At 46.2% G+C, this 25,836-nt stretch overlaps 1 protein-coding gene across 2 annotated transcripts; it reads left to right on the top strand.

Annotated features, from left to right (window-relative positions):
• The first annotated feature begins 252 nt into the window (after positions 1–252).
• Positions 253–25,205, top strand: SLC25A29 (solute carrier family 25 member 29). Of its 2 annotated transcripts, XM_036752139.1 has the most exons (5): positions 270–316; positions 14,676–14,719; positions 17,304–17,338; positions 19,705–19,788; positions 22,935–25,205. In XM_036752139.1, the coding sequence occupies exon 5, from the start codon at positions 22,968–22,970 to the stop codon at positions 23,670–23,672; it is 705 nt and encodes a 234-aa protein (XP_036608034.1). In that variant the 5' UTR covers positions 270–316; positions 14,676–14,719; positions 17,304–17,338; positions 19,705–19,788; positions 22,935–22,967; the 3' UTR covers positions 23,673–25,205. The 2 variants fall into 2 exon arrangements, with proteins under 2 accessions (XP_036608033.1, XP_036608034.1); XM_036752138.1 differs by lacking the exon at positions 17,304–17,338 and having other exon boundaries at positions 253–316.
• Positions 25,206–25,836: the final 631 nt, after the last annotated feature.

Below are 25,836 nucleotides of genomic sequence, written 5' to 3'. Positions count from 1 at the left end.
CGCGGGGCTGGGCCGGGCCTCCCGGGGAAGGCGGGCGGGGCTCGCTGCTGCTGTTGCTGCCGCCGGAACAGCCGAGGGGAGCACCGAGCCCGGCCGAGCAGCGAGGAAGGAGCGAGCCGAGGCTCCATCCGGGGCTGGGGGGAGGGCGGCTCGGGGCTTAGGCGGCGCATCTCCTGTCCCCCGGCCTTTGGCGAGCCGGGCACCCGGAGCCAGGCGGGTGGGGCGGGTGGGAGGCGGCCCGGAGCAGAAGGCGCTGCACCTGGCACCGGAGAGAGGCCGGCGATGGCGCTCGACTTCTTGGCAGGATGCGTTGGGGGTGAGTAGGGGAGCTGGGGCCGGCGTACGCAGGGGCGGACAACCTGGCTCGGGTGGGTGGGGTGGGTGTGTGCCTTCCCGGGACGCAAGGAGGCCTCCACGTGCACCCCGCTCCTCCCGGCTTGCTGGGGTCGGGGTGAAGCTGGAAGCGTGCGTGGGCTTCCCCGGGCCGCGGGCGGGACTCAGGCCTTGGCGCCGGCGGGAGCCGGGGAGCTCTCCGCGAACAATGGGCTGCGAGGGGAGGCGGCCGCGCTGCAGCTGCAGCAGCAGCAGCAGCAGCAGCAGCAGCAGCGCCTCGCCCCCTCCCCCACTGCATTCCGAGCATCCTCAGCTTGGGAGGCCGGGAATGCCCCACCTCCCCTCACCCACCACCCCAGCCGCGAGTCTAACTTTGCCCCTACCTGGCGTGGAACGGCGCTCACAGGAGGGGCTCTCCGTTGCTTTGCCGGGGCAAAGGGGCGGGTGGTCACCCCGGGCAGCCCGATCCTCCATCTTTTTGTCGCCCTGAAGCATTCGGGTGGCACCTCTGGGCTCTCCCATCCCCCAGGCTTAGTTCCGAGGGCTCTCCCATTTCACGCTCGCTCCCCCCATCTCCTTAAAACCCCGTTTCCCCACTACGAAGTTGCCCAGATCTTTTTTTTACTTGGGAGGGGCGATAAGCGAGGTCGGTGTATAAAACTGGGGCTCCAGCTTTCTCCGGGCGCCTTTCCTTAAAACCCCGTTTCCCCAGGGCGAAGTTGCCCAGATACTTGGGAGGGGCGATAAGCGAGGTGGGTGTAAAGCTGGGGCACCCCCTCTCTCCAGGGCGCTTTAGACCCAGTGTAGCTTAATTTAAATTCCTCTGTCCGCTTCTCCTTTTTCTTCCAGTGAAATGAGGGGACTGGACTAGAAAATTTTAAGGCTTTTTAATGTGGGAAGATCACACTTAAGGTTGAATTTTAACTTTCATTACAGTTAGAGTCTCAGGCACCTATTAGGCGCCCGCCAAATATCCAGCTTACGGATGCCTTTGTGAGAACTCCTTTCTTTACTCCTACCCACTTCCCTCCCCTCTCTTAACTTGGTAGCCAGTCTTAGGAAGCTGCTTGAGAGCCAACAAATGACTTCGTGAAAAATGCAGTTAGCCCTTGTCTCTGTACCATCAGTAGCTCTTTTCCCCTAAGTTTTCTGGTGCCATAGCCATCCCACTGGGCTTTCAGGGGGCAGTGTTAGTCAAAGGACCCAGTGAAATCAAGTCTCCTAGAGTGGCTGGTTGAGAAGGGTTTTAGAGCTGGAGGGGGAGGGGAAGAAGAAGCTGGAGTTTCAGACCGTAGATCACATGAATAAATAACTTCCTGTCTTCAGGTTTCTTAACTCTAACCGAGTGAGGTCTCCGGCTGGAGCTCCAGAACTTTCTACAAATGCGACTAGGTTTTGTTTTGGTGTCTCCCCCATCCCTCCCAAAAAAGAAGCGGCCCCTTTCCCCTCACTGATATAAATTGAATTAACAACTCTGCCGGGCTCTAACTTAGAGTCAGGAATTGTCCATTTTCCCCCTCTTCAGGACTCAGTTGATTGACTTCAGACATCTGCAGCCAGAGGGAGGTTGGGGGGTGGGGGGTGGGGGGGAATGGCCAGGAAAAGGAAGTCACATAAAATGGCCTGCATGGTGGGACTTAGAATTGAAAAGCATCTCCGAGATGACCTTTTATTTTTTACACCTAGGACATGAAGGGGGTTATGTAAGGTCACACCAGTCTTCTCCTTCTCAGCCCTGACATTTTGAAGTTAGCATTATGCCTTATTTAAAGAAAGCAAATTATATTTGCAGCTAGAATAGGGAAAGATTGGCAGAGGAAGGTGGGATTCAGAGTCTTTGCAGGAAAGCCACGTGACGCCTCCCAGTCCAGGCTGGCACTTGCTCCAAGCTTTGGACAGTGACCTTATTATATCTTTCAGAATTGGTTTTTCTTTTTCCGGGCACCTCCTCGGTGAGCCACAGACCAAGCATTGATTTAGCAGCGAGTTTGCCTTCAAGGAGAGAGGGGGGAGTTGTCTCCTTCCACTCTCTGGCATCTGGTCTGTTGTTGTTCGGCCTGGTCCTTGGCCCTCTTCCTACAGTGGCAGCGAGCATCCCTCTTCATCAGCTAAGCCACATGGCTTATTCTTTACCGGAAACACTCTCTGCCTCTGGATTCCCAGAGTGCCATGCATCAGATGGTCAAGACCTTTAGCAGTTTCTTGAGAGTCAAGAGGGCATTGAGTTGACAGACTGGGAGTCTGTTCCACTGGCCAGGAGAAGACAATAGTGGAGACGGTAGGATTAACCAAGAGTGGTCCTCTGGTTAGGAAAGACAGCTCATGATGGAGATGAGGGCAGCCGGAAAGAAGCCGAGAGGGCAAACTATGTATGATGTCTCCTTCACTCCCAAGCCTCATTATTTCTTCTATAATACCGTGCCTTTCATAGAATTAGGCGTAATTAGTTAAAAAAAAAAGCTTGAAAAAAACTAGTAGTTAACTTTTAAACTGTTGAAGGAAGAAGGGAGTATGGCATGGTGAATAGAGGACTAGACTCAACAGTCAGAAAGACCTAGGTTCAGATGCCGCCTCTGACACTTACTTGGCTGTGTCATCATGAGGGGCAGGTTTCTTCCCTGAGCCTCGGTTTCTTCATCTTTAATATGAAAATAATATTACTGTTTAATGTGATTGTGTGTGTATAGGCTATATCAGATTGCTTGCCATCTTGGGGAGGGGGGAGAAGAAGGAGGGAGAAACAAATTTAGAACTCAAACTCTTATAAAAGTGAATGCTGAAACTATTTGCTCTCTTTTTTTCTTTTCTTTTTGTTTTTGTTACATCTTTCTCATGGTTTATTTCATTGGATAGAATTCTTTACAACCTGATTATTGGGAAAATAAGTTTAATGTGAAGGTATATGTAGAACCTATATCAGATTACATGCCATGGGGGGGTGGGCGGGAGGGAAGGGGTGAAAATTTGGAACTCAAAAACTTGTGGAACTGAGTGTTATAAACTTTTTTTTTTAAATGCAATTTATTTATTTAACATATTTGGTTTTCAGCATTGATTTTCACAACATTTTAAAAAATAAGATACACAGGCAATGGGGCATAAATTTATCTTGCCCTACAAGAAAGGAAGGGAAAAGGGGATGAGAGGGGAGGGGGGTGATAGAGGGGAGGGCTGACTGGGGAACAGGGCAACCAAAATATGAGTGTTATAAACTTAAAAAAAATTAATAAAAAAAATTTTAAAAAGTGAATGCTAAAAACTATCTTTACATGTAATTGCAAAAATAAAATACTATTAGTGGGGGGAGAGAAAAGAATATTACTTATAATGCCTACACAGGGTTGTGAAGACCAAATGAGAGAGTGGATATAAACTGGTTTTCATGTGTTATAGTACTATACAAAGTATCCCCACAAAGTCTCACTGCTGTTTTAAGCAGAAAGCTGCATTAAGACTTCTGGGACATCCTGTATGGATCTACATCAGCTCTTAGAAAACTGTTGTCAGTTTTAAGTTGTATTGCTAATCGATGGTGGAGGCAGGGCTAGAATCCATATCCCTTCCACGTCTCCACACAGTCCAGGGGAGAGCTCTGAAAGCTGAAGGAAACACCAGGGATGGATTCCTGATGTACAACTAAGTGTTGCTTTGTGATCCTTGGACAAGTCACCTTCCATCTTTGGCCTTCAGTTTTCTCATCTGTCCAACTGGTAGGCCGTGGATTATTAATCCCCCATGTCACCAGGGCTGCTGGTAAGATCAGAAGAACTAATATGCTCCAGAAACTTAAAATACCGTACTCCTATAGGAGTTGAGTAATTATAAGTAAAGTTGAGTACATAGTAAGTATAAGTTAAGAGTAAATTATAGTAAAACAAATTTTAAAATTTTTAGAATTATAATAGAATTAATAACAAAAGCTGCCTTTTGGAGACTACAGATACAGGCAGAGCTGCTTATTCATCGATGTACGCGGCGGCAGGATGTCCTAGGAAGAGCCCTGTCTAGAAGTTAGGACACTTGGCTTCTTGTTGGGTTATTGACCCTCACCGAGTCTTCGTGGACAAAGGACGTATCCCCTTTGGAACTTAGGTGCCCCATCTGTCAAATAATGGTAGCTGACATTTGGTACTCTAATGTTTAAAGTTGCTTTCTTGAAAACCCAATACCGAATGTAGTTAGTGCAGGTGCCATGCTCATTTAACAGAAGAGGCCACTTAAGCTCAGAATGGTTTAGGGATTTGCTTAAATTCATACAGCTAGTAAGAGTCCTTGATGAAAGGGAACCCAGATACATCTCTTGTCCGGGTCTCCTGCCCCAGGTCTTTTCTGTATACGAAACTGGCTCAAAATTCTAACATGTTAGGGTTTTCTAAAAGATCCCTCCCAGCTGTGATCATTTATGGCCTATAATTTCAAGGTCCAGTCCCAACTTTGATATGCTGTCCTAACTGCTGTTTCTTTAACCCCGTTGCTCACAGCCCAACCAAGAGGTATCAGGTACCAGCTTGGGGTGTTCAAAGAAGTTCAGCAATAAACTGCAGTGGATAGAATGCTGGGCCTGGGCTGAAAAAAGACATCTCCCAGGTTCAAATCCAGCCTTATATACTTATCAGCTGTGTGACCCTGGGCAAATCATTTAACGCCATTTGCCTCAGTTCCTCATTTGTAAAATGAGCTGGAGAAGGAAATGGCAAACACTCCAGTATCTTTGCCAAGGAAACCCCAAATGGGGTCACGAAGACTAGTACACAGCCGAACAGCAAAAAGTAGAAAGTTTCTCCTTCTACGTGAATACACTATCTGGGGCAGTAATGCTGGCACAGATGGTTCAAAGGGAGGAACAGGGAGTTGGTCCAAGCCAAACTGTAAGCCCTAAAGGTCCTAGACAGCCAATGAACTTCGTGGGCTGAGTCAGGCTGCAGGGAGGACATGAGTCAGACAGAATCTTCCCTCTATTTCTTAACTAACCTATGGGAGTTTGAACAAGTCCCTTTGAGCAAGTTTTCTCACCTGTTAAATTAAGGAGTTGGATTACACGGCCACGGGCTCTAAATCTAGGATTTTGGGAGGTCACGATGATTAACATTATCAGCTTTTCCCTCAAAACCCATGCACATCTAATGTCTTTGGATTTCAAAAAAAATCCTGTGGGGAAGGCAGACTGGTATTTCTAGTCTTAGGATAGTCCGGCAGAACCAAAATGATAAATGTTGGAGGGAAATAGGCACGTTAATGTTGGTGGGCCTGTACATGGTTACAACCATACAGGAAAGCAGTTTGGATTTATTCACAAAAAGGGACGAGAAAAGTGGTCCTTGGGCTCAGCTCTACAACCGCTAGGCCTGTGAGCCACTCCCTGGCCCACCCCAAAGCTAGGGAAAGGCCTTAGATGGGAACAACTATTTGCAGCCTAATTTTTTTTAGTGGGAGAAACCTGGAGACTGAAGAGATGCCCATCAGTAGTTGAATATAGCTGAATAATTTGTGGAGTAGTGTCATATGGTGAATCTTGAAGAAGTAGATGGTTCCAAAGAGATGTAGGAAGATTTGTATGAACTGACACAGAGTTAAATGAGAAGAATCAGAACGACTCCTACTATAATATCTATATTGTAAAAGCAAACAATTTTGAAGACTTTTGTACACTGATGAAGAATGAAGTGGACAGAGCCACGAGAACCATTTAAATGGTGACCACAACGATGTTGAAAACTGCAGTTGTAGTCAGTGACCATCCATAGTCCGAGGACTAATACTTAACACTCCCTGGCAGAAAGGCGATAGATTTAGAGTGCAGAATGGAACACACACACATCTACTGTGAATACAGCAAGTGTAAACTAGACTATGCATATTTGTTACAAGGAATTTATTTTTTCTTTTTTTCTATTGGATGTGGAGAGAAAATAAGGAGAGAAAATAGATTTCTATTATTTTTTGGAACAATGGGTTCATTTTTAGACAAAGCTACTGTGTTGTTAGTTTGATATAATTAATTTGCTTGGCTACACGAATGGGGGTGATCTGTAAATGTATGTAATATAAAAACAAAGCACATCCATAAAACTTAGAAAAAATAAAATAAAAAATTTAACTCTAGACTTAGAACCAGGAGACCTGGCTTCAGGACTTACTAGCTTTGTGGTCCAGGGCAAGATGCTTTGATTCTGAGCCCCAGGTTTTCTTCTGTTGCAAAACAGGAATGACTGTTAAGCTGATTATTAACTACCTATCTCTCATCATCGTCCTAAGAAAATGCCCATTCTTTTCTTTGTTTTTGTTTTTTTGGCAGGGCAACTGCTAGTAAGTGTGTCAAGTGTCTGAGGCCGGATTTGAACTCAGCTCTTCCTGACTCCAGGACCGGTGCTCTACTCACTGTGCCACCTAACCACCCCCAAAATGCCCATTCTTTAAGGTTAAATTAGGGGCAGCTAGTGGCAGCTAGGTGGCGCAGTGAGTAGAGCACCAGACCAGAGTTCAAACCCAACCTCAGACATTGACTAGCTGCCTAACCCAGGACAAGTCACTTAACCCTGATTGCCTCCAAAAAAAAATTCTTTTAAAAAAAGGTTAAATTAGCACTACAGCATTGTGACCCGGCTTGGTCGTAGTACACAGAGTTCTGGACTTGGAGTCGGGAGAGATCTAGGTTCTTATCCCACCTCTGACATAAATAGTATGTTCGTGGGAAAATCATTTATCCACTCAATTAAATTTCTTCATCTTGTAAAAAGAAATAGCGTCTCCACTATGTCCCTATTTTACCCTATATAAAGCACCTTATAAGTGATAGCTCTTGTTATGGTCCCAGTGCATGGATGGTGAAACTGAGGTTTGGAGAATTTAAAGTGACTTGCCTAAGGTCACCCAGAACCAGGTCTAGAACCCGGATCCCACTTCATAATTGCTATCTTGAGGGTAGAGACGACTCTGCTATTCAGTGAAGACCATTGACTGTCAGCCTGACATACTTTGGTTCTCCCATTGGTTTATGGGATTATGTTTTTTCTGTTTCCTTAATTATTCTGTCATCCCCATGGCAAAGCACTAGGGGACACGCACTTCTGTCCCATGCTGGGTTGGGCATCATAGTGAGCCCTTCTCTCCCAAACGCTTTACCATGTTCAAAGCACTTTCTCGTGTATCACCTCATAGGAGTCTTCTAATAAGCCCATAACTAGATTAGGAGTCAGCCCCTCCCCCCATACACTGCAGACTCTGAGCTGTCCCATCCCCCTCTCCCATTACACAAGAATACACCCCCCAACACAGTTACCATTCCTGCCCACACCCAGCATCAGCCCATAGAGCGGAATGGAGAAGTTAGGCCAAGACATTGCTTTGATTCCTCAGCCTAGCCTAGATCATAATCTAGCACGGAAACGGTGACCCATCTATGTCTCCCTTCACACACGGCTGGGCGCCATAATGGGCACTGATCCCCAGGAGGCTGTGGGCATCTTGATAAAGACAAACTACCTTCTAGTCAGTAAGATCTGGGTTCAAGTTGTGCTGATGCCAGATTAGCTATGTGACCCTGGGCGACTGTCTAAGATTAAATTGCACAGTAGGCGCCTCTTTAAATTCCTGTGACCAGGAACATTTTTTTGGTCCAGTTTTCTCTTTTTTTAAAAGTCTTCTGCAGGCAGCTAGGTGGCAGAGTGGATAGAGCACTGGCCCTGGAGTTAGGAGGACCTGAGTTCAAACATGGCATCAGATACTTACTAGCTGCATGACCCTGGGCAAGTCACTTAACCCAAATTGCCTCCCCCCAAAAACAAATCAAATAAAGGCTTCTGGGAGAGGTGTACGGTCTAGTTAGCAGATGGGAATTCTAGCCCCGACTCTGAAAGCAGCAGTGTGACTATTGGCTGACTCCCTGCACCTCCATTTCTTTTTCTGCAAAATGGGACAAACGCCTATACTACCGAGCTCTAGAAGGTGATCTATTAGGAGGCAGTGTGGTAACAGAGTGCTGGATGTGGAATGAGGAACTGGGTTCAAACCTGGGGCCAGTCATTGGATCTCTGGGCTTCAGTATCCTCACCTACAAAATTATAGGGTTGGAATAGAAGACCTCAGAGGGCTTTTCGGTGCTCAGGTAACTATTCAGTGATTGTTACTGTTACTGAAGGCATTCATGGATAGAAGGGGGTATTAGAGTCGGGAGGGAAATTTGAGCTGCAATCCAGCTCCAGCACTTAGTTGCTGTGTCATGAATGAATGAATGAAAAAGCATTTAAGACTTACTATGTGCCCGGCAAAAAAAGACAGTGTCTTGCTCCCAATGAACTTAAATTCTAATGAAGAAGGTAATCTATGTAGGAGAGAGTTATATAGGGAGGGCTGTTTGTTCAGGGAAGTCTCTGGTGGAATCCTAGAGTGACTGTTATGTCCTTTCTGAGAAAGGTAATGCTGATTTGAAGTTCTATATAAATATGAGCTATTAGTGTCCAGTGCTCTGACCCGTTATCTTTACTAGAGGAGGCCTTTGGAGATGGGATTCGGTCTCTTCCTTCAAGGACTTACTTCCATATGTGAAAAGGTCTTTGATTTCGTTGGGCTGGGCACTCCCACTGAGGCAGATAAAATCAGAGAATCACAGAATTTTGGAGGGGGAAGAGACCGTAGCCACAATCTAGTCCAGTCTATGCACCAAAAGAATCCTCCGTGATAAAAAACCAACTAGCAGCCATGTAGCCTCTGCTTGAAGACCACCAAGGATCAGGAAGCCCACCTCTCACTGCAACGCACTTCACCTGTAGACAGTTGTAATTGTTAATGACGTCAAGCCTCAGCTTACCTCTTTGCCTCATCCACCCACTGCCCCAAGATCTTTGGGGCCAAAAAGAACAAGTAATACAGGTGGCACAGTGGGTAGACGCTTACTAGCTATGTGACCCTGGGCAAGTCAGTTAGCCCCGATTGCCTCAAAAAAAAAAAAACCCCAACAAACAAACAACTGAGTAATGTAACAGGTGGAATAGAATAACACCCCTAATGATAATAACTAGAATTTATATAGCACTGGCAGGTTTGCAAAGAGCATTTCAAATGTTATCCTCACAATGACCATGGGGGGTAGGTGCGGAAACTGAGGAATAAAGGAAACGATAAGTGCCTACTTTGTGCCTGGAATTGTCTAGTTTCATCCCCACAACAACCTTGGGAGTTAGGTGCTATTTTTAATCCCCATTTTACAGTTAAGGAAACTGAGGCAGTCAGGTGCAATGACTTTGCCAATGGTTACACACACAGTATCTGAGGCTGGATTTGGGCCTTCCTGACTCCAGGCTCAGCCTCCTAACTCTAGCTGCCTCCATTTTTAGCATGGTTGGCACCCCACTCGAGATGTTGCTTCAGGTTAGGCACCGAGGGCACCTGGTGTATTTGTTATGCCTACTAACCCTCTGACATGGAATACTGCCACTCCTGTAAGAAACCAACCTGTCCGGGCCCAGTGGCTCTAACCTCTGCTCCACCTGCCAGGAATTTTCTCACAGGTAATTGACTTCAAAACACATAATAAGGAAACATTGTTGCAAGAGGCTGAGCAGTTAAGGAGTGGCCCGGTAAGATGATCTGCATCTACACTTCCCTGTCCGGCAGCTAGGTGGCAGCGTGGAGCTGGATTTGGAAGTGGCCAGTGAGTTGAAATGTGCCCTTGGCCTTAATCCTATGTGACCCTAGGAAAGTTACCGAGCTACTCTGACCAAGCCTCTGACTTCCCATCTGTAAAATGGGGGTAATACAAATAGCACCTACTTCCCGGGGTCGTGGAGATTAAAAAAAACCGTGTAATGCGTGCGGTGCTTTGTAAACCTTGAAGCGCCATCCAGATGCCGGCCATTTCCACTCTTCGGTGGGAGGGGCCATGGGACAGCGGGTGGCAATGGCTTCCCCTCAACTTTATTACTGAATTTTATTTTGGTGTTTTATATATTCCTGTTGCTTCCCGTAGACTCTGACCCGACCCCACCTGCCGGAGAACCTAAAAATAAAGCACTAAAGCACGTGGAGATTTACTCCAGCTCTTAATTCCTTGCTTTCCCTCTGTTCATTAGCTCCCGTTATCTCCTCACCTTGTATAGATTTGTTTGTATGTTGTCTCCGCCATTAGATCCTAAGTTCCTTGAAAGCAGGAGCCTTCTGTCTTTTGTTTTTTTGGTATCCCTAGCACTTGGCACGATGCCCGGCACATAGTAGGCACTTAATAAATGTTGATAGATAGTTAAGGGCACAGAGAAGGAAATGTCAAACCGCCCCAGTATCTTTGCCTGGAAAGCCCCAAACGCGGTCACGAATTGTCCAACGTGACTGAAAAGGGCTGAGCGGGAGCAGAAGTTAGAGGCAATGTTGCTATTAATGCGGGGCTGGAGCAGTGAGACGCTAATAAGAATGATGGGCCAGAGGTTTTTAGGAGCGGAGGATTTAGAGCCAGAAGGGACCTTCCAGAACCCTGCGGCTCCAGCTCTCTCGTTTACAGAGGAGCAAAGGGGTACAGACAAAGGTTCCTTCATGCTGGTTGTCCGCCCATCCCTGGAATATCCGCCCTCCTCATCTCTGCGTCCAGGCTTCCCTGGCCTCCTTTAAGTGGAAACTAACATCTCACCTTCTGTGAGAAACCTCCTAATTCTGGGGCTTTCTCTCTGTAGATTATTTTGAATCTATCCTGCATATAGATACAGAAACAGATATATGGTGGGCAGCCAGGTGACACAGCAGATAGACCACCAGGCCCTGGGGTCTGGAAGATTTGTTTTCCTGAATTCAGATCTGGCCACAGAAGAGTTGTGTGACCTTGGTGGAGTCGCTTAACCCTATTTGCCTCAGTTTCCCCATCTGTAAAATGAGCTGGAGAAGGAAACGGTAAATCGCTCCAGTGTCTCTGCCAAGAAAACCCCAAACAGGGTCACAAAGAGTTGGACTGAAACAACAAAGGGAAGGGGATCGTTTACTATGTGACCTTGGACAAATCTGTGATAATAATAAAAGCCGATGTTTACATAGTGTCCATTGTGTGCCTGTGCTAAGTGTTTCACAGATATCTTATTCTACTCTCAGAACAACTCTGCAAGGTCTCTACCTTCAAACAGGTAAAATGACTCGGCTAGGGTCACACAGCTCCAAAGTGTCTGAGGCTGAAATTAAACTCAGGTCTGATGACCCCAGGCCCTACCGACCACAGTCACAAGTTAAGCTACTCCTGGTTGGTTGTCCTTCCTTCTCCAGTGAAAGAGTTTGTGGTTAGACCACCCTCTCCCACTCCCCATCCCCCACCGCTGTTTTTGTAGGGCCTTCATAGGCCCAGATTTGGCCCCCAGGCTGGCAGGCTGGAGCTTGCTGACTCCTGGACATGGTGGAATGCCAGGTCTGTTCCAATTCTGACATTCGGTGTTTTGCTATTCCGTAATAAGCACCTTCCACCTGAGAGATTTCATGTCTGGAGGATCTAGGGAGAAAGCCAAAGCGTACGGACACTCACACGCCCCAGACAGCTCTCGGTCACGCCTCCCGCACAAACCAGCCTTCCCTGTTTCTATTGAAGGCCCCCCTCCTGGTCACTTTCAGCTCCTCACTCTCACTCACCCCACATCCGGTCAGTTGACCAGCCCTGTCATTTGTACCTTTCTGATATCTGTAGCGTAGGCAGCTAGGTGGTGCAGGGGATAGAGCACCGGCCCTGGAGTCAGGAGGACCTGAGTTCAAATGCGGCCTCAGACACTTGACACATGTACTAGCTGTATGACCTTGGGCAAGTCACTTAACCCCAATTGCCCTGCCTTCCCCCCTCCCATAGACAGTATTGGTGTGTTACGGGGTCACAAAGAGACCAGACTGAACAACAACAGAAACACCTCTACTGCATACACCCCCTTCTTTCCACTGACACTGCCCCTCCCCTGGTGCAGGCCCTCATTTTCCTGAGCCTGAGGTCAAATACAGCCTCAGAGGCTTACCAGCTGTGTGACCTTGGACAAGTGGCCTTAAAGGAGAATATTTGTAAAGTGCTTTACAGATCTTAAAGTGCTTATGAATGCCAGCAGTGCTACTGTAATGGCCTCTGTGTGACCCTAGAGAAGTCCTTTAATGTTAAAGGAAGTAACCTATAAAGCACTTTGCAAACCTTAAAGTACATACATATAAATGCTAATGGTCGTGCCTGTTGTTATAATACCTGGACTGTTGCCATGGCCTCCTAATTGTTCTACCTGGTTCAAGTCTCTTCCTCCTTTAATCTCTTTTCCATCCGTTTTATCAGTGATTTTTCCTAAAGTGCCTGTCACTCCCCTGTTCCATAAACTCTAGTTGGCCCCCTGGCACCCCCAGGATCAGATAGAAAATCCTGTTAGGCTTTTATATAAACTCGTCCCCCTCCCTTTCTTTCCCGACTTCTTCTACCTTATTCTCTCATTGCATGTACATCCAGTGACTGAGGCCTTCCCGCTGTTCCTGCCACATCATGACCCATCTTTTCCCAGACTGTCCCCCAAGCTTCACCTCCACCTTCAGGTCTCAACTAAAATCCTTTTCTTCCAAGTAGATCCCCAAGTCCCCTTCATGCTCGCCAGAGCCTTCCCTCTGTGGTTGTCTCCAGCTTATTACGTGTTTATCTGTTATGTGTGTTTATTGTGTCCCTCGTTAGAACGTGTTTCCAGCGGAGTTTTTGTATTTCTAGTGGTTAACAGTGTTTGGCGAGTGTTGGTTGCCTGGCCTGACCATCTAGGGATATCTGTGGTAATAGATGCTTGAGTTGCATAGACAGTAAGAGCCTGAGGAAGAGATGGTGGGACGTGAATTGGGCCTTGAAGGGTGATGAGAATCTCCATCAAAGGGGTGAGGTAGAGAAGGCATTGCAGAGGGGTGTGTGTGTGTGTGTGTGTGTGTGTGTGTGTGTGTGACACGGGCACCTGGGTACCTCAGCTTCTGTACCGTATGCTGCTGATGTCTGTTGCTGATGGTAGCGGGTCAAATATTTGATCAGGAACAACCTTGTGTCACTTTCTGTGAGGCCTCTTTCTTTTTATAGCAGAGTGTCCGGTAAGAAAATCTTATTGATAAACCGCAGGTAGAAGGATCACAGCCTAGCAGGTAGCACAAATGAGGCTGGACTTGATTTCCTCATCCACAGCTAACCAGCTGATGACTGGAAACTTAATTGTTGTCCATCAGTTGTATCCAACTCCTTGTGACTCCATCTGGGTTTTTGCTTGGCAAAGATGCTGGAATGGTTTGCCATGTCCTTCTCTAGCTCATTTTACAGATGAGGAAACTGAGGCAAACAGGGTGAAGTGACTTGCCCAAGGTCGCACAGCTAGTAAATGCCTGAGGCTGGATTTGAACTTTATGCCTCCAGGCCCACACTCTATCTAGCTGCCCCTAAGCCTCCTCTTGAGGGAGGAAGTATTGAGGTCAACTTTAAAGAATGAGTAGGAATTCAACTGGTAGAGGGTCCACGCAGGGAGGGAACACATCCTAGGCATAGGAAAAGGCTGGCTGGAAGGGACACATAGATGTGTGGAGTGTGTTCCTGGGCAGAGAAGTCTGGGTCAAAGTAAAAGGCTTTGAATGGGACCTCAGAGGCCATAGAGCGCAACCCCTCATGATACAGATGGAGAAACTGAGGTCCAGAGAAGGTAGGTAACTTGCTCAGGGTCACGTAGGTAAGCTTCAGAGATGGAATTTTTGATCTAGCTGTGTGAACCGGGCAAGTCATTTAACCCTGTTGGCCTCAGTTTCCTTATCTGTAAAATGAGCTGAAGAAGGAAATGGCAAACCTTTGCCAAGAAAAGCCACAGGGCTGAAAGCAACTGAATAATGACAACCTCTGATTTCAGAGCCTGTGTTCATTCCACTGCATCTATTGATACGAGAGAGGTGGAGGAAGTAGAATGGACGAGGGTTGATAATTGATTGGGGCAGCCTTTGACCCATTATTCCAGTCTCACCTTCAGTGCCCCCTTTAGGGCAGCTAAGAGGCACAGTGACAGAATGTGGGGCCTGGAGTCAGCAAGACTCATCTTCCTGAGACCAAATTTGGCCTCAGACACTTACTAGCTGTGTGACCCTGGCAAGTCACTTAACCCTGTTTGCCTTAGTTTCCTTATCTGTAAAATGAGCTGGAGAAGAAAAGGGTAAACCACTCCAGTATTTTTGCCAAGAACCCTTCCCTCCCCCTGTCATGAGTCTGACACAACTGGACTCGACCTCTCTTCTATATTTTACCAGAGATTCTTTCCTACCAGTCTGAGCCTCCTTGGGAATTAGAAATGTGGGGAGGCCTGGGGAGTCATGTGTCCGTCTGCTTGACAGTTCCATTGTTCTTATGTTCCTCATAGGTGCCGCAGGTGTGCTGGTGGGACATCCCTTTGACACCGTTAAGGTGAGGTTTTTTTCCACAGGTTTAATTACAAAATGAATTTGCACAGAAGGCAGCCCCACCGAAAAAGGGAACTGGGGAAGATTGGGAACAACATTTCAGGGGAAATTTTCCAGCTTTTTTCATTTTTACCTGAAGTGCATGAAAGTGTTTTCTGGGTGTCTTTGGAGAGGTGTCAAGTGTATACCTGGAGAAACCATCTTATCAAGACTTTGTTTTAAATCTAAAACTGCTTAGGGGGCGAGTCATTTATAAATTCTCATTTGAAATAGTCTAGAGGTCCTGGACACTCTGAAAAACTTGAGTTCGAGTTGCTGTGAAGATCTCTGACATGCTTTTGGGAAGAACCCACTGACTTAGCTAAGCCCGTTCTAGTCTTTGATGTTTCCCAGGCACCTCTCCAAGCCCCTAGAGAAAGCCTTTCTTTGATGCACTTTTCAGGAAGGTGAAAACCATAGAGTTTCAGCCAAGTTTTATTTTTTTTGTTGTTGGGGAGAAGGGGAAGCTAAACGCTTAAGTGGGTTACCCTCAGGACCCCATATCTGACCAGCCTGGGATCAAAGAGAAACTTTGGGGAAAACCTCAGGGAAAACAATCCAAACCCTTAAAAGGTAAATCCATATCTCTTATTATCTGACTGTATCACTCCCTCCCTCCCCTTCCCAGCCCCTACCCACTTCAGGGAAAGCCAAGTTCCTTAAAGGAAGGAAGAAAATGTATCTGATAGGTCCAGTGATAAGCTAAAACCAAGAATTCCTTACTTCCTTTCTGCCAAACTAATGAGAAACTAAAGCATAGGTGGTTTTTTTGTTGGGCTTAAAAAGGCATATTTCCTAATTTTGATCCAAGGCCTACCTTGTGTTAGGTTATCACGATTTCTAAAACTTTTTTGCAAGTCAGATCATATATTAGATGTTTGGAGGTGAGGGGTCGCCCAAAGAACCCAAGGGGTAGCCTTAACAAAGCCCAGAGGCCGCTCCATATTCATCATCCTGGTCCATACATTCAGATTCTCTTAGAAAGGCATACCTGCATAGCTGGAACCATGAATAAATGGCTTATTTCTGATCCTGAATTAGCATTAGCTTTGACTCCCTGATAGCTGCTTTTAGAAAGCAGGAAATGGCCCTCAGTCCTTGCCCCTCTCGTGTGGGGGAAGAGAAAAGAGAATTTTTACTTTTCTGCTTTTCTGCTGAAAGGTTTCTTCCCAATCCCCAACATCCTTTCTGACCTGGTAGATAGTGCAAAAACTGTCCTCCTCATTTAACAGAAGAAGAAACTGAGGCTTAGTGTTAGAGCAAGGTTTTAAACTTGCAAGCTCAATCGCATTTTATGTTTCCTGAATGTGATATTTTGTTGTTTAACATGCGCTTTATGTAAAGTCTCAGGGGTTTTGGTTTTAAAGAAAATTACAGCCATTACTTTGATAACCTGAAGCCCTTGCAGAAAGAGGAGACAAAATATTTATTTACTCTGGTCTCCCTAAGCATTCTCCCATCTGTTAGCCCCCATTCAGACTAAACCAGACACCTAGTTCCTCATAGCGGGGTATGATGGGTTTCAGGGTGGAAGGCAATCGATTTCTTGAAATCCTATTTTAAAAAGTCATTCAAAATGAATTTTCCTGTTCTTTCAACTTTCTGTAAATTGGGAAACAGCTTAAAAAGTATAGTATAGAAAGGTCCTTAACACTTATTAGCTGGGTGACCTTATGCAAATCATTTCGCTTTTCCTCTCTCAAAAACAGATGCTTGCCAAACAGAAAGTTCTATTTAAAAATTGGCTTCCTCTGAAAATCTCCCTCACTAATCAGTATGCTAGTGAGGTTGCCCCACTTTTTTTCCTGGACAGTTTCCTTCCAGTGTACTTTACCACCAACATACTAACTCAATCCAAGTAAGTTTTTAAGGCTTACCAAAGTGATTTTCTCCCCAAGGACCCCTGTGGAATAGGTGAAGAAACTAAAGCTTAGGCTAGTAAGTGGCAGAGCTCTGAACCCGGGTGTGCTGGCTCTTAAGACCAGTCAGTATATACCTCCTTTTTATATGTAGGCTAAGTTTTGGCTCCCTATGATGGCCATTAAACGTAGCATTATTTTCAGCTTTAGCTCATAGGAACCAGAAGAGAATTTAGAGGTCACTTTGCCCAACCTCTTAATTAAGGGAATTAAAACCTGAAATGATTTGGACATTAGGATTAGAGTTTGGATTTGAATTCATGTTCCAGGCCCCAAATCCAGTGTTCTTGCCCTTCTAGCCTAGGGCCTGGGCAGGCTTAACTAAATTTTTGTTTCCTCCCCACCCACCTGTTGGCTAATCTAGGAACAAATCCTTGAAATCCCTTTTATGACGTGAATAGTTTGGCTTTTGTCATTCCCCTTACGGACCCCCAGGCTGAACAGGGTGGGGCCTCTCGGATTGGATCAGGGGTCCTCCCCCACTGCTCCCGCTCCCACTCCCTCCCTTCCCTTCCCGCCCCTGTGTGTTTGATGTGATGTTACAATGTGTTCTGTTGCTTTTTAACTGCCTTTACTTTCTGAGCCCAGGGCTGTCTTCATTATAACAGCAAAAGTGTTACTTTGTTGTAGATGAGAGATAAGCCTCATCACTGGAGAGTTACCTAGTAAGTACAGACCAGGTGAACCTTCTGTTTCTCTCAGTCTGAATTTCTCCCAGAATGTATGATTAGTGCCCAGAACGGACATAAAACCCCCCCGGAGTCCTTCCTCCCAGGCGCCCCCAAGCCCGGACTAGTAATTGGGGGTGGAGGGTTGTGGGTAGGGAGAGCATCCCAGCCTGGCTAGAACCTCCACTGACCAGCCCAGTTTTCCAAGTCATCTTCACCCCCCCCCCAAAAAAAAATTCCTGGGGGAATTGGCAGCACGATTGCCACTACCAATTTGATTAGACTGATTTCTGCACACCCTTTATTTAGAGCACTTAAACTGTATTTCCTCCAATGCTTGAGATTTGAACCCTGTTTCTCCCTCCAACCCAGAGTTGGGATGGCCATAATTAGGGTGCATCAGGACCTGGAAGGAGAGGGGGATTACTTGGATTGGAGGGAGTGTTGGGGATGGGGATGAATGAACCTCAAGGCTGCTTTTTGGAGAAAGGGTAGTTTGTTTCGGAGATCGGAGGTTTTCTGCCCCATTTTAAAGCAAATTTGACCTAGCAGACTCGGCAGCCTGTCATGAAGTCCTGGCTTGAGAGTGATCAGGGCTTGGGAGCCTCCTCAGCCCAGAGTATTTCTAAGCCCTTTCTCTAGGAAGGAACAGCATGTTCTCATTCACGGGAGTTTTAATTAAAATAACCCTCAGAATGTTAGTGGAAAAAAAACGCCCCACAGAAAATCCCATTATGTTTCAAAACCAACACAGAAGTAAAACCCAGCTCTTTTATTTTTTAAATTTAAGCCACACAGTGACCCTTTCTTTAGATGCATCTTCATAGAATCTAACTTTTGTTACTGTTTGGTATGCGCCATGTGGGCATTTCCTCGGGACACTGTCCACATGCACACTCACACTTTTTTTCATGGAGTTACTGACCTACAGAGCTGCTTTTTTGAGGGGGATGGGGGTCGTTTGAGGTTAAAGAAGCATTTTTAAAAATTCATCCTCATCTCCTCTGCCCCTCCACACACTCACATACATACACCAGTACCATGTAATATCTTCCCTAAAAAGTAGGGTTATGAGAATCCTTTTGAGGTTCTAGTTTTTCCAGGACGGCTATTAGCTCGGAAGGTCAGGTGAAGGGACCCATCCTTCCGCTGGCTCCGGACACACTGTATTTTCTTCTAGTCTGTCCACGGAAGATAGGATAGATGGCCTTCCCATACTTCTTTCAGAACCAAATGCTAACGATAAGTCAGGAAAAGACCTTGCCAAAGAAAATTAAAGGAATAGTTAAAAATAAACCCTAACAACCCAGTAAAAATGATAGGATGTGCTGGAAGTCTTCACTCACTCTACAAAGGAGGAACTGAGGCTGGGAAGGCCGAGGATTTAATCTTAGGTTGTCCTCAGTCTCCAAATACAGTGCTCTGGCTCTGGAAATACTGGAGGAAGGGTGGGGGCAGGGTGGCCTCCACCTCAGTCACACACAAATAAAGCTTTGAGGAAATGTTTCTCCATATCTCTGCAACTTTAAAAAACATGCATATCAAGAGTAGAGATAAGCCCCAGGGCCAAAAGGGGTGTATTGTCTATAGGGGAACCTCCTCCTCCCAGCTGCTGATAGCTGAAGTCTAAAGCCAGCCTCTCTGAGGGAGCTCTGTGGAATCCAGTCTGGTCCTGACCATGCTCTCCTTAAAAATAAGTTTTTTTAACTGGGGTGGGAGTCTGATGTCTATAATAGGGGCTCCTGGCAAAACCAAACTGTTGAGCATAGGAGAACAATAAATCATGCTGTATTTACTCTTCCTAGCCTCTACTCCTCCCTTTAAAAAAAGAAAAGCACCATTTTGATCCTCATAGTGAGGACAGCTAAATAAACTGAGAGCAGGTACTGTCACAGGCCTCTCTGGTGATGTAGTGGTAGCCAATGGATATTAGTGGCTCACTCTTAATGGGAACCATTAAGGGGCCCAAGTATTTATTGGCTCAGTAGAAAACAAGAGGGGTTCTGAACGGTTCAGGACCTGATTTTGGACTCCTCAAGGGGTAGCCACACATTCCCACTCCAGTGCCCAGTCAGAGTCCCAAACTCAAAGGGAGGGCTATGCTTTCACCAAGAGCACTTTCCTGTTAACTTCCTTCCCATTCAAGCCCCATGAAACGTTTTGTGCACAACCCCTGTGCGCCCCCACCGACCCTCTTTACCTTAGTCATAAAATAACCCACCTAGTGGCTCTCACCACCTCCTGCTCTCTGATGGCCACATGTGGGCCTCCCTAGTGCCGTAGATGTTAAGGACAGAGGACAAGTAAACTGTGTGCCTTTCCCTGGGCTTGTCAAACCTTTTCACTGTGAATTTTTGTTCTAGGTACGCCTCCAGGTTCAGAGTGTAGAGAAACCTCTCTACCGAGGGACTTTCCACTGCTTTCAGTCCATTATCAAGCAAGAAAGCGTAAGTAATCATAATTCACGTTTCTTCAGTGCTTTGTGGTGGGCACCTTTTTTACAACAGCCCTCAGAAGTCTTGTTGTCTCTGTTTTAGAGGCAGAATCACTGGACTGTGGTCCCATTTACTAGCTTTGTGACTGTGGGTAAGTCACTTCACCCTGCTGGCCTCAGTTTCCTCATCTGTGAAATGCGCTGGGGAAGGAAATGGCAAACTGCTCCAGTGTTTTTGCTAAGAAAACCCCACGTGGGGTCCCAAAGAGTCAGACACAACTGAAGAGAATCAACAGCAACAATAGACTGAATCCTGATCTAGTGCCATGCTCATTTTTTTTTTAAATAGTTCACAACAGACGGTTCTACATAATTTTGAGTTCCAGATTTTCTCCCCTCCCTCCCCAAGAAGGCCTGGAATCTCATATATCTACCATGTATAACTTTGCATTGAATTAATTTATACACTAGTCAAGTTGTGGAGAAGAATTATGACCAATGGAATGAATCATGAGAAAGAAGAGACAGAACCAAAAAAAAACAACCCAAAAACAAAAGGGAAGAAAAAAGGCGAGCATGAAGTGTGCCTCAATCTGCATTCAAACTTCACAGTTCTTTCTCTGGATGTAGATAGCATTGTCCATCGTGAATCCTTTGGAGTTGTCCTTGCACCTTGTGTCGCTGAGAAGAGCGAAGTCTGTCAGGGTTGGTCCTCACGGAATCCATTATCTGTGGTTGTGTACAATGTTCTCCTGGCTCTGCTCCGCTCACTCAGCATTATGTCGTGTAGGTTTTTCCAGGTTGTTATGAAGTCTGTATCATCCCCATTTCTTATGGCACAATAGTATTCCATTACCTTCATATACCACAGCTTGTTCAGCCATTCCCCAATTGATGGGCATCCCTTTGATTTCTAATTCTTGGCTACCACAAAGAGAGCCGCTATAAATATCCTTGTACATATGGGTCCCTTTCCCTCTTGTGTGATTTCTTTGGGATACAACCCTAGAAGTGGTATTGCTGGGTCAAAGGGTATGAACATTCCTATGGCCCTTTGGGCATAGTTCCAAATTGCTCTCCAAAATGGCTGGATCAGCTCACAACTCCACCAGCAATGTAACAATGTTCCAATTTTCCCACATCCTCTCCAGCATTTATCATCCTCCTGCTTTGTTATTTTAGCCAATCTGACAGGAGAGATGTGGTATCTAAGAGTTGTTTTGATTTGCATTTCTCTAATCAGTAGTGATCCAGAGCATTTTTTCATATGCCTATAGATAGCTTTAATTTCTTCCTCTGAAAACTGCCTGTTCATATCCTTTGACCATTTCTCAATTGGGGAAGCCATGCTCATTTTAACATACCTCTCTATCAGTCGGGTAGGAGGCTTGGGTCATGGGAGTCGGTTTTTTTTACAGCACATACGGTGCACAAGTAAAGAGCTTACATTTTAATGGTAGATGTGACATATACACAGACAAGGTGATGTGGAGAGACAGATTATAGAGCTGGTAGCTGAGGCTGTGTGGAGGAGGGAGGCTGTAGTGGATTTTGAGAAACAAATGAGGAGAATGTGCACGGGAGAGAAAGAGACTGAGCTCATCATTCTCACATTGGATCCTCACAACAACCCTGAGAAGGAGAGGGCTACTATTATCCCCATTGGAAACAGGTCAAGTGACTTGCCCAGGGTCACACAGCTCTTAAGTATCTGAGTAAGTATACAAAGCCCCTGCACACTTATCTTTATGTCCCTTCATCTCTGTAGCTTCAGGCCCACCTAACTCAGTGGGATAAAGAAACTCCACCACCATACCCTCAGCAAAGAGTCCTCCACCCCTTTGCTCCGAAGACCTCTAGTGAAGGCAAAATCCCTCTCTGGAAGGCCGCCGTTCATCCCATCATAAAATAACTTTGTTGAGGAAGTATTTATTAAGCCCCTACTAAATGCCAGGAAGCTAGGCGGTGCAGCGGATAGAGTGCTGGGCCTGGAGTCAGGAAGACTCATCTTATCCTCCTGAATTTGAATCTGGCCTTAGACACTTATTAGCTCTGCGACCCTGGGCAAGTCACTTAATCATGTTTGCCTCAGTTTCCTCATCTGTAAAATGAGCTAGAGAAGGAAATGGCTAACCACTCTAGTATCTTTGCCAAGAAAACCCCAAACAAGGTCGAAAAGAGTGAGACACAAGTGAAAAATGACACAGCAGCAAAGTGCCAGGCACCTCCTCCTAAGCCCTGGGAATATAAAGAGAGGCAAAAGACAGTCCCTGCCCTCAAGAAGCTTGCCATCTAATGGAGGACACCCATTGCAAAGAAAAATATACAAAGCAAGCTATGTGTAGGATAAATAGGAAGTAATTAACCTAGGAGCTGGAATTAAGCAGGCTTTTAGTTGGGACTTAACGGAAGCCATCTTCCATGTGATCCTGCTTCCTAGGGTCTCTGGCTCTTAATGTGGAGGTCTTCCCACTGCACCACCCTGTCTACCAGACTTTGGAGATGTGACTCATCTTTAAGGCCTCTAACAATACCATAATTTGGCGTGCCCTGTGTCATGAGTCATTAGAGGGGTACCGTCAGAGTACAGAGATGGCGAGCTTGTTTTGTCTTTTGTGTGCCGCTGTGTTAATGGCTCCAGAGTGCATCGGGCTTGGAGTTAGACAGAAAACCTGAATTCTAGACTCTGCACCTTGACTAACTCACTGAGTAACTTTCTTCCCTCCGAGCCTCAGTTTCCTCATTTGTCAAAATGGAAGAGATTGAACTCTGTAAAGTCCCTTGGCATCGACACTTCTGTGAATCTTTGATTCATATACTGCTAAATGCTTATCTACTTAATCCTTACAATTATCCTTGGTTTTTGTTCTTATGTTTTTTTTTACTATTTCCATTTTATGGATGATAAAACTGAGGACCAGAAAGAGAAGGCTGCTTCTTCAAGGTCATGGCAGTGAGTGGGGTGGTTGTGGAGCCTGACATCAACCCAAGCCTTCTGACTTTTAGCCTAGGGCTTAAATTTTTTTTTTTATTCAGGGTTTGTTTTTTGGGCTTTTTTTCCCCACCATAGGGTAACTCTCTCCATCCGTGGGCAGTTTTTATCACTACCACCACCATTCTCCATCACTGATTTTTTTTCCTCTTCTGTTTTACTTATAGGTATTTGGCCTGTATAAAGGTATTGGGTCACCCATGATGGGCCTGACCTTTATCAATGCCTTTGTGTTTGGGGTCCAAGGCAACACAATCCGGGCCCTGGGAAAGGACACCCCCATGAACCAGTTCTTGGCTGGGTCTGCTGCAGGCGCCATCCAGTGTGTGATCTGCTGCCCTATGGAACTGGCCAAGACTCGGATGCAGCTTCAAGGCACAGGCGAGTACAAACTGAAGACAAGGACCTACAAAAACTCCCTGGACTGCCTGGCGAAGATCTACCAGCAGGAGGGCCTGCGGGGCATTAACAAAGGCATGGTGTCCACTCTGATCCGGGAGACGCCCAGCTTTGGCTTCTACTTCCTGACCTACGACTGCCTCACCCGCTCGCTGGGCTGCGAGCCTGAGGACAGCTTTGTGGTGCCCAAGCTGCTGTTGGCGGGTGGCATGTCTGGGATCGTGTCCTGGCTCTCTACCTACCCCATGGACGTGATTAAGTCCCGTCTCCAGGCAGATGGTGTGCAGGGCGTCCAGCAGTACAGCGGCATCCTTGACTGTGTGCGCAAGAGTTATCAGGTGGAAGGCTGGAGGGTCTTCACTCGGGGCCTCACGTCCACCCTGCTGCGGGCCTTCCCGGTCAATGCAGCCACCTTTGCCACTGTCACCATTTTCCTGATGTACATGCGGTCTGAGGAAGTGATGACAGAGTGTGAGGCCACCCTCCCTCAGCCTTCCAGCTTGTAAAGATTTGCCCCCAGCCCCGGGATGTCTGCTGTTCACTTTTGACATGGCCCTCTCCCCCTCAGAGCTGGACTTGGCCCTCTCCTATTTTTTGTAAATGCCTGTTCTTGTAGAAAACTATATAAACAAACTCTACTAAGCTTTTTCACCTGACTTGGCCTGGGCACCATCGTGTCCTCTGGGGAGCCTGGGTATCATCCCTCCTGGTGACACGGCCCTTCCTTCTGTTGCTTCTTGGGAATGTAACCCCCCACCTCTGTTCTAAGCACCTCTGATTCTGGGGCACACCGGAGTGAATTCTTTTTCTCCCTGTGCCAGCATTCTGACAGATTCTTTCCAGGATTTTAATCAACCCAACCCTTCTCCAAGGGGGTCACATCTACAGCACTTTTGAAGAGCTTGGAGGCCATTTGTCCTTGGGCCTGGTCACATTTTACTTTCTTAGGTTGGGCCCATCTGATTTTTCTGAGCCTTAGGTTCAGAGAGCTTTATCATGTGATCAGAGCAAAGGATTTGGAGTCAGGCCTGGGTTTGAATGTCACCTCTGTTCCTGTGTGACCTTGTGCAACTCACTTCTTCCATGGGATTCAGTTCCTTTATCATAAAATGAGGGTGTTGGAATTGGTGATGCCTGTGGTCTTTCCCAAACTAAATTGTAGGACTCACAGTCAAGGCATGTTGTTGGCTTCCTGTTCTTCTTACCCCAGAGGATGTCTTGGCTCTGTAGGCTAAGAAACTCTTCCCCTTATTCATGGTCCTGGGTCAGCAAGCATTTCACTCAGGAGCAGTACCGCAGCGAGGTGCCCAAGCAGAGAGGCCTAGGCATCAGTGCCCAGCAAGGCGGCGCCTCTTCCACCCTTCCTTAGTAACATGGTGGTGTTTCATGGATAATGAAGTCAGCTAACGTTTTTATCTTGTTAAACTCGGGACAGGGAGAACTAATGGAGTCGGATGAGAGTTCCACCCCCACCCCCACCCCCTGCACTGGACATTTTGAATGAGCGTTTCAGGCCGTAAGCCCACAGTGATGTAGGTAGACGTGGCTTCGGCATATTGAGAAGTGTACTGTATCAAGTGTGGACTCTGGCAATCTTTGCATTTATTGCTGTCTGAACGGCGGCATTCTCGTTTTTTTGAGGATCTAATAAGCCTTGTTAATGCAAATACTTTGATGATGGGGATGAGCTGCAGCCACATTGTTTCCTGGGAAGCAAGGAAATGGCTCTCTCTTGGTGACAGGTGCAGGGGACGTGGGGCAGGTTTGGGGAGTTGAGGGGATGGGTCCTCTTTACATTGTATTTTAAGAAAACACAATTAAGAGCAATTTGCACTATCAGAAATTGTGCTGGAGACACTTATTTTCTGGATCCAAATATTCGGCAGAAGGCAGAGAGGGATGTTGTGGCCATGTGTAGGCTCCCGCTGAGGTTCATGCTGAAAGTGCAATGTGTCACCTAAAGTTTATGTACGCAAGTCAGTGATATCTTTGTAAGATACTCTGTAATTATTGTACAGACTCAATAAAAAATTTTTTAAGACTTAGAAAAAATTTATTGATGCCTTTTTTTACACTGGTCAGTTCTGGATATGCGTACTATTACACTTTCCCACCCCACCCCCCAACTCTGTCGAGCCCTCTTTTATAACAAAACAGTGAAACCAAGATCTGATGAGGCATTAAAACGTCCTGTCCCCATGTAGCCCCCAAGTCTCCTTGAGGAAAGGAGTTGTGTTGTGTTATTTATTTGGGACCAGTTGGCTTCTCAATTCCTCAGCTTCCGGTACTTTGTATAATACAGTGAAGGGAGGTGGTATCCAATACGGTCATTCAGCAGAGAGCTACTGTTGGATTCAGAAAAACACAGCTCCCATATCACCTTCGTTTCTAAATATATCCCTACCTGCTCTTATGCCCAGAGGAATGGTCCTTATATATTACAAGGAATGATTTTTTTTTAAAGTGATTGGCAAAGCTAATCTCAGCAGCTGGATCTGACTATGGAATAGCTGACCCCTGGACCTCTCGAGAAAAGGATGGGTGGAGGAAGAAGGGGCATTCCTCTCATCTGAGCAGTTGGGTCAAAATCAGCATTTAGTTTTGTTTTTAAATAACCTTAGAGCATTTTGTATTTGAGAAAACCCTTCCTTAGTGGCAGAGCCAGGATTC

Source organism: Trichosurus vulpecula, chromosome 3 (genome assembly GCF_011100635.1).
Source record: "Trichosurus vulpecula isolate mTriVul1 chromosome 3, mTriVul1.pri, whole genome shotgun sequence".
Lineage (NCBI taxonomy): Eukaryota > Metazoa > Chordata > Mammalia > Diprotodontia > Phalangeridae > Trichosurus > Trichosurus vulpecula.
Note: the sequence above shows the minus strand (reverse complement) of the source record. Positions and strands in the feature narration are given on the sequence as shown.

What these genes read in the sequence shown, in the direction of transcription:
- SLC25A29 (XM_036752138.1), top strand. Translation starts at nt 283, where the DNA reads ATGGCGCTCGACTTCTTGGCAGGATGCGTTGGGG. An exon ending in CTTGGCAGGATGCGTTGGGG is followed by an intron (nt 317 to 14,675) that starts GTGAGTAGGGGA and finishes TGTTCCTCATAG; the next exon opens with GTGCCGCAGGTGTGCTGGTG. An exon ending in ATCCCTTTGACACCGTTAAG is followed by an intron (nt 14,720 to 19,704) that starts GTGAGGTTTTTT and finishes TTTTTGTTCTAG; the next exon opens with GTACGCCTCCAGGTTCAGAG.